At 35.6% G+C, this 8654-nt stretch overlaps 1 protein-coding gene across 1 annotated transcript; it reads left to right on the forward strand.

Moving 5' to 3' along the window:
* Positions 1 to 3417: 3417 nt before the first annotated feature.
* Positions 3418 to 5401, forward strand: LOC111783591. Its single transcript, XM_023664513.1, has 5 exons — positions 3418 to 3433; positions 3626 to 3861; positions 3938 to 4149; positions 4226 to 4481; positions 5120 to 5401. The coding sequence occupies exons 1-5, from the start codon at positions 3418 to 3420 to the stop codon at positions 5399 to 5401; spliced, it is 1002 nt and encodes a 333-aa protein (XP_023520281.1).
* Positions 5402 to 8654: the final 3253 nt, after the last annotated feature.

Here is an 8654-nt window from a genome sequence, read left to right on the forward strand (position 1 = left end):
AAAAAAAAAAAAAAAAAAAAAAAAAAAAAAAAAAAAAAAAAAAAAAAAAAAAAAAAAAAAAAAAAAAAAAAAACAACCTTTCCTCGCTTCTCTCCACTAACATCTCATCTCTTCCCACCATTATCTCTCCTCAACCCATCTACATGCTAGAAAGTAACGGTTCCTGCAAAAAGGAAAACTTGTCAGATTTACTTGAGAAAAAAAAAAAAAAAAGAGAATGGCCTTTACCCAGAGATTTACAAGAGATTTGCGTGAAGATAGATCTTATCAACAAGGTATATATTAAATTTTTTTCTTTTATCCTATTTTTTTTAGAATCACAGCCAATTATAGTTAAAATCTTCATTCAATTATTATAATGGTTTAGCTTTGAGTTAGAAACTAAATGTCAATCATTTATACAAATTCTAGTAAATCTTGTCAGATTAGTAATATTAGATAAATTTATACCAGTAGCCAAATTAATAGATTAAAAATAGAATGGAAAGAAAATTTGTGACAGTAAACACTGAGATAAGGAAAGATTTGGAACAGAGATCCACTGGAAATTTCAAACTCATGAGAACAGGATTAAAAGGTAACAGATAAAAAAAGAAGATTAAGGAATTAAAAACCACACCTTTAAAAACCACACAGTAAATATAGTAAGAAAGGTAGATACAGAGGGTAGTAAAGCCCAGAATAACTTGAAATAAGGTAAATACAAAGGGCAGTAAAGCCCCGAATAACTTGAAATAGGTGTATCTACTCTTTTATACGACGGTAACCATGGAAAATAAGATTTTTAATGAAAATATAATTATAGATATATAACATTTCAAGACATCTAACAATGGACTAATGTAAATTAGAGAAATAATTTTGTAGAGTTCAAACTTGAAACTGATGTTATGGGCTCACATAGGTTGACTCAGATTTCAAAGGACGGAATCAAACTTTCATTAAAGATATATTCGTGACAACGACTTAAGTTAGCCAGGTAAGTGGCCTTACTATCTGCATGGTTATATTTGATGTTGACACGTTCCCCATGGTTCTGCACATGTCATATATACTGATATGTATGAATTATCTGTGAATCGGTATGCTTATATTATGTTTATGTTATGATATAATATGTAAATTGTATGATAATAATTATGGTACGATGTGTTCAAGAATATGTTTGAGATAGGATACGAGAACGATGCACAATACGAAATCTAACGGTAGGAGTAAGATACGTTCATGAAACGTTAGGGTTAGGTTACATACCGGAGTGCTATGAACAGGGGAGATTGATGAAAGAATATGGTTAGGATATGGGTAGAAAGGGATAGGTTTGTGATAGAATGATAGAACAATAGCGTTAGGATACGTTCCTGTGATGATATTACTAAGGTACGTTCACGTAACGATATGACTGTGATAGGTATAAGAACGTTAAGGCTAAGATAAGTTGGGAACAATATGACCACGAAGTGTTTACGATATATTGTGATGTGATATGTTATTTTTAGATTGTTTTGTGTGATCATTGATGTAATTGTTATATGAATTGCACGTTATGAAACGACATGTTAAAAGCATGGAGTGTTATGTTATGTTTTCTAAATTGTATGTATACAGCATGTTATGAGTGACATGATATCACGATACATGAAATGAAATGTAACCCATTAGGATTATGTATGATACGTAGACTGAAAAATGAGAAATGACATGTCATGAAAGATGATAGCGAAGTTATATTCATTAATGATAAAAGTAGAAATATTGGGGACTCATGCATTGGGGGATACCCCTATTCCATCACAAGGGTACGGACGCGTACATCCAATGGCAGGACAACGATCGTTATGTTTTGCATAGCGTTGTCGTGACGGTTACTAGTTCTAACGAGTGTCCGGCCTAGGGAGCGTCCCAGTGTATGCTCGCCCGACACGTAAGCTGGCTCAGCGGTGTGCGAACTGACAGGTGAGCCCATACCCGCACGTATGGGCTGTGTGTAGAGTATATGATACACGTCCAAATTACCCGTTAGAATATCACCGTAGGAAGACAAATTGAAAGATAGGTCTCATCATCTCATTTGCATGTGATTGATGCATTTAACCCCAATAGTGGGGTCACTTATTGAGTATTTCTTTAAATACTCAAGCCATGTGCTATTACATTTTTCAAGTTAAGGCAAGGCATTCCTCTACGGCTGACTACGGCATCGCAACTCAAGACTGTGGCACATGCATAGAATAGTGGTAATTATTTTCTTAGACTTAGGCTAGAATATGATGTTTTTAACTTAAACTCTTATTTATTTTATTGTTGTGCCGTTTTTAAAGATGTTTTCGAAACACGTAAGTCCATGGCTGTGTTTTAACATGAAAGTTATGTTTTACGGAATTTAAATGAATTCTTCAGCATTCAATGTTTATGGTACGTATACAGTAACGACCTTAAATTAAATAGAAAATTTTGGGTCCTTACAACACTTATCTTGAATGATTTATTATTGAATTCAATGTTCTCGTTACTTTTCCAATTCTTATCTTCAATGGGTCGTAATTGAAGTTATTACATACCAATCCAATTTCAAAAAATGTGTTACATGCAGAATAAATGTTGTTTTCCCTTTCTATAAATGGCATACGCCAACGCAAGTAACGAAAACAACACTTGGAGGAAAGAAATATGTAAATTGTTTGCATAAATACGTAACTAAATTGCTTAAATACTTTTAGTATATACTTTACTCTCTTAAATTGGCATATATGGAATTGCCTTTATTAGGATTTGCTATTCAGTTAATGATAATGAATGGAGAATATGATATGGGTTATGCCATTCAGGCTATAAAGGAACCAAACCATTGGTGGTCACTCCGCAGAGATCCGCGCTGCCCTACCACGTTCCTCACTTCGTTCGGGTGCGTTTCAATTCCGTCCTTTTATTCCTTTTTAATCTTATTCATTTTCTTCTTTTGACCATTTAAGTTTTGTGAATTTCTCGTTTTGATTATGGGTCGTTGTTATAAACATATGATATGTTAATGGAGATAGGGTTTCTTACTTGTATACTAATGAACTTCTCCTTAATTAATTAATGTTGGACTTGAATGATTCTCATACAATCCTCTTCTCGAAGAAAATATTGAAGACACATTCTTCTCTAGAGTCCATAAACAAAGTACACATTGAGTTTCCTCTTAACGGGTCATATCTATTTGTTTGATATTACTTAGACTACTCTTCTTACCTAGAGTAGAGTACCACGGATATTTACTATTACTATACTTTCGAGACTCGAAACTTTTTTGTTCGACACCTGAGTCAATGTGACTACAGTTTCAAGACTCACAATTGTTTTGTTCGACACATGATTTTCTTAACATGACTAATTGAAGACAAGAGAATGGTTCTAATACCACTGATAAGAACAATGAACCTCGACATTGGTATGATATTATCCACTTTGAGTATAAGCTCTCATCATATTTTTGCTTTTGGTTCTCTTAGAAATTCATGTCAATGAGAATAGCGTCATTTACTTGTATATCCATGATCTTTTTCTTAATTAGTCAATATGGGACTCTAACCATCATCAACATACTATTTTTTTTTTTTTTTTTTTTTTTNTACACCAATAGTTGTAGCTTTTGTAGTCGGTTTAGTTGGATGGGTTTATCAAGCACTGAAACCGCCACCTCCAAAGATATGTGGATCACCAAATGGTCCTCCGCTGACTTCGCGTAGAGTCAAACTCAATGATGGAAGACATTTGGCCTACAGAGAATTCGGAGTTCCTAAGGAAAAGGCTCAATACAAGATCATTCTTTCTCATGGCTATAATGACTCCCGACATATGCACTTAGCTGCTTCTCAAGTACGACATTCTTCTTATTCTTCTTCAACTTTCATTCTTTTTTAAAAAAAATGTATTGAATCATGTTGTGTTATAGGAACTTATGGAGGAGTTCAATGCATGCATAATATTATACGACCGAGCTGGTTATGGAGAGAGCGATCCTTATCCATCACGCTCTGCAAAGACCGAAGCATTTGACATTGAAGAATTAGCCGATAAATTAGAGCTCGGCAGCAAATTTTACGTAATCGGATGTTCATTGGGAGCGTACCCGATTTGGAGCTGTCTAAAATACATTCCACACAGGTATTTTAATTTGTTGTTTTCAAAATGATCATGAATTATTGTTTTTGGGTGTGCTAATTGGTTATATAATTTACAGACTCCTAGGAGCTTCCCTCATAGTTCCTTTCGTGAATTATTGGTGGCCTTCCATTCCATCGAGTTTAGCAAAACAGTCATTTAGGAAGCTTCCTCTATTATTCCGGTTCACATTTGGAATTGCGCATTACACACCTTGGATATACTATTGGTGGACCAAGCAGAAATGGTTCCCATCAATGTTGAGTGAAGGCATGTTCATTGATTACGATTTAGAGTTGTTAAAGAAGATAATAGACACTCCAAATAACGGTCCGGTAATTCTCGTAAATTTGCTTTTGGTTTCAAAAGAAGCCGTTGTTCTTGCTAATATGAACCTAATTAGGAACTACAACTCTCCATAATGGTATGATATTGTCCACTTTGAGCATAAGCTCTCGTGGCTTTGCTTTTGGTTTTCCCTAAACTCTAAACTCTAAACGGTCATACCAATGGAGATGTTCCTTGTATACTCATGATTAACCCCTTAACTATCTGATGTGGGACTCCTCTCTCAAATGATCCTCAACAATCTGTCCCTCAAACAATGTACACCATAAAGCCTCCCCTGAGCCCTATGGAGTCCTCGAACAACCTCTCCTTAATCGAGTTTTGAATCCTTCTTTGGAGCCCTCGAACAAAGTACACCTCTTTATTCGATACTTCAGTCACATTTGACTACACATCGAGGCTCACAAATTCTTTGTTCAATATTTAAGGATTCTATTGATATGGCTAAGTGAAGGGCATATACCTAATACCATGTAATGAGTCACGACTCTCCAAAATGGTATGATATTGTCCACTTTGTCAGAAGGCATATTTTGAAAGGCAGGATAACATATGTTTAAGCTAGTTGGTTTGCCAAAGTTGTAATATTTGTATGTTCTGACATTTCTTTTGCAACCAATTCTAGGATGAAATAACACGACAAGGTGAATATGAATCTCTTCACCGAGATGTTCTGGTTGCTTTTGGGAAGTGGGAGTTCGGTCCCATGGAATTGACCAATCAATTCAAGGAAGGGTGTGTTCATATATGGCAAGGTAGTGCAGACCGTGTCCTTCCCAATGAATTTAATCATTATATAGTAAAGAAACTTCCATGGATTCGGTATCATGAGGTTCCTAATGCTGGCCATTTATTAGTTCATGACCATGAAAACTTTGAAGCCATAATGAGGTCACTTCTAAGTTGATAAGTTTATTTGTTTTGTTGTTATTTATTGTTGTGGAAAAAAAGTGTAATATGTAACCGGTAAGTTTCAATACTAAGGACCTAGGTAACGTGAATGTATTTCTCTTTATATTCAACTCAAACTAGAGGAATAAACTTGGAAGGATGACTTGGCATGGACACGGCCAATTTCTAGATTTCCAACTTCGTTTGGGAACTCAACTCAGAATGCTGAGTATGATCCTTCTGGGCATCTTTATTTTGAATGAATTATCCCTCCGACCTTTTTTATCTAATATGATTAATTTGTTTTTCTATGGCTAATAGAAATCTTAATTTTGAATAGTAATTGCAATAAACAAGAGTTTGAGTTTGATCCGAACTTACCTGATATTGAATTTCAATGGTTAGGCATGTTCTTGGGTTCAATGCTCTTCGTGCTTTTCTATGGAAATGTCCCTCAGGGTGCAAAAATCGATTGGAATGGGTCTCACATGATGAATTTTCTCGTAGCCTCAAATTTAGTTTTTTTCTAGTTTCTTCGAGCTTCTTTAATGGCGAAGCGAAATGAAAAACAGGTTTGGGACGTTTGCAGTGCTTCTTTTCATCATTGAACTTGTGGGTAATCTTATTTAAAAGGGATGGGATAAAATTTGGAAGAAAATGGTGAGCTATAGCTCTCGAAATGAACTGAAGCCGAGAACTCTATATCCAGAGATGAAAAGCTTATAATGTTGGGATATGGTGCATACCGCTTGTTGTCTTTGACTGAGCGAATGTGAGGAAATCGTTACAGAGGAAAAAGCCGAAGAAATTGTTGGGAGAAGAAAATAACAGAAAGACAAAGAGAGACGAAGAGAGAGAGCTCGGAAGACTCCATTTCTGTTTGTCATTCCATTGACATATTTAAATAACAATATATCCTCAAAATAGAGAAGAAAATGGCAACTGAATTCAAGCCGAAGAAATTGTTGGGAGAAGGAAATAACAGAAAGACAAAGAGAGACAAAGAGAGAGAGCTCGGAAGACTCCATTTCTGTTTGTCATTCCATCGACATATTTAAATAACAATATGTACTCAAAATAGAGACGAAAATGGCAACTGAATTCAAGCCCATTCCAGTGGACGTGTGAATCTCATTAACTTTAATTGTAAGCCCATTCCAGTGGACGTGTGAATCTCATTAACTTTAATTGTGCCCCTTTTAACTAGTTAAGTAAATAAGAGTAACTAAAAATAGGAATAATTTTCAACCTAAGGATTTATCTAATAGAGATATGGAAGATAATTTGGAAGATATTTCGTAAAGATTTGATATATATATATGGTAGATATTTGATAAAGATTTGATAGAGATATATTTGTTAGATTGTATCTTATTGGTTTAAATCTTTGGAAGCTATATTTAGTAAATTGAAATCATATACGTATATACGTAGGTAGTGCTCTCAAAATGTACTTTTCTTACGTCTTCATATTCTCTATTACTGTACATACCTGATATCATCAATAAAAACTTTTAGCCAATATTCCTCCTTATATTTTCTTTCTCCTGTTCTTTGTGTTCATCGAGTGTGTGTGTTGTTGAGCGATCCTAATAACTGGTATCAGAGCAAGGTGAAATTCACCACGATCTGTGAAGATAGAAAGTTCAAAGATTGGAATTGAAAAGTTTGATGGATCCAATTTCAGTTTCTAGAAGATGCAAATTGAAGACTGTCTGTACCAAAAAGAACTTTACGAACCCCTGTTAGGGGTGAAGCCCGATACTATGACCATGGAGCAGTGGCAGCTCAAGGATCGTCAGACCTGAAGGTTGATTCGGTTGACGCTGTCTAAAAAACGTGGCGTTCAATATTATCAAGGAGAAGACAACGTCAGATTTGTTGAAGGCGTTGTCGAATATGTACGAGAAACCGTCGACTATGAACAAGGTGTATTTGATGCGAAGGCTGTTTAATCTACAAATGTCTGAAGGTGAATCTGTTGCCCGTCATATAAACGAATTGAATATGATTACAAGTCAACTGAGTTCGGTGGATATTAATTTCGAAGATGAAATTAAAGCATTGATTTTGATGTCATCTTTACCCGAGTCGTGGGATACTGTTGTTGCTGCGATCAGCAATTAACGAGGATGATAAACTGAAGTTCGATGAAATTTGAGATGTAGTTCTTAGCAAAAGTATTCGCAAACGGGAAATCGAAAATTCATCAGGCAATGCTCTCAGTGTTGTTCGAAGGGGAAGAAGTAAATCAAAGGGCCCAAACAATGGGTGATCAAAATCAAGGAACCGAGGAAAATCTCCAAACAAAACAAATGTTAAGTGTTGGAGTTGTGGAGAAAAATATCACTTTCGGGTAGATTGTACAAAGAGGAAGCAGAATCACAAATCAAAAGATGAAGATGATTCGGTAAATTCAGCAGAAGACATTGGGGATGCTTTAATCCTCAGCGTGGACAGTCCGATTGAATCCTGGATTTTTGATTTAGGTGCATCTTTTCATTTGTCTCCAAATACAGAGCTGTTTCGAAATTTCAAGTCTGGAAGTTTCGAAAAGGTGTACCTTGCTGACAACAAAGATTTGAAGATCGAAGGAAAAGGGGATGTCTGCATAAAAACTCCAGCATGAAATCAGTGGACATTAAAGAATGTCATATATATTCTTAGTCTCAAGAAGAACATGATCTCTATTGGTCAGTTGGATAGCACAGGTTATGCAATAGAGTTTGGGAAGAGTTTGTGGAAGATTGTGAAGGGTGCCATGGTGGTAGCACGTGACACAAAATCGGGAACCTTATACACCACTTCAGGGTGTATGAACATAGCTGTTGTTGCTGAGAGTACTTCAAATTCAAGTCTATGGCATAATAGACTTGGACATGTGAGAGTTAAAGGAATGAAGATGCTGGTTGCGGAAGAAGTTTNACTTCAAATTCAAGTCTATGGCATAATAGACTTGGACATGTGAGAGTTAAAGGAATGAAGATGCTGGTTGCGGAAGAAGTTTTGGAAGATGATATGAACAACGACCAAGGAATTTCCATACCTCAAGGTCCAATTACAAGGACGAGAGCCAAGAAGCTACAACAAACCTTATACAATTATATTCAAGCTATGGTGAGCTCATCAAAGGAAATTCTAGAAGACGTTGGTGACCTCCCTTATATGTTATGCAAAGTTGAGCTTCAAGACAGAGATGAATTAAATGCACTTTAAGTTGCATTTAATGAACTCCGCTGAATTTATCAATAGTCCAAGGATGACTAATA

The sequence above is a fragment of the Cucurbita pepo genome, chromosome LG20 (assembly GCF_002806865.2).
Source record: "Cucurbita pepo subsp. pepo cultivar mu-cu-16 chromosome LG20, ASM280686v2, whole genome shotgun sequence".
Lineage (NCBI taxonomy): Eukaryota > Viridiplantae > Streptophyta > Magnoliopsida > Cucurbitales > Cucurbitaceae > Cucurbita > Cucurbita pepo.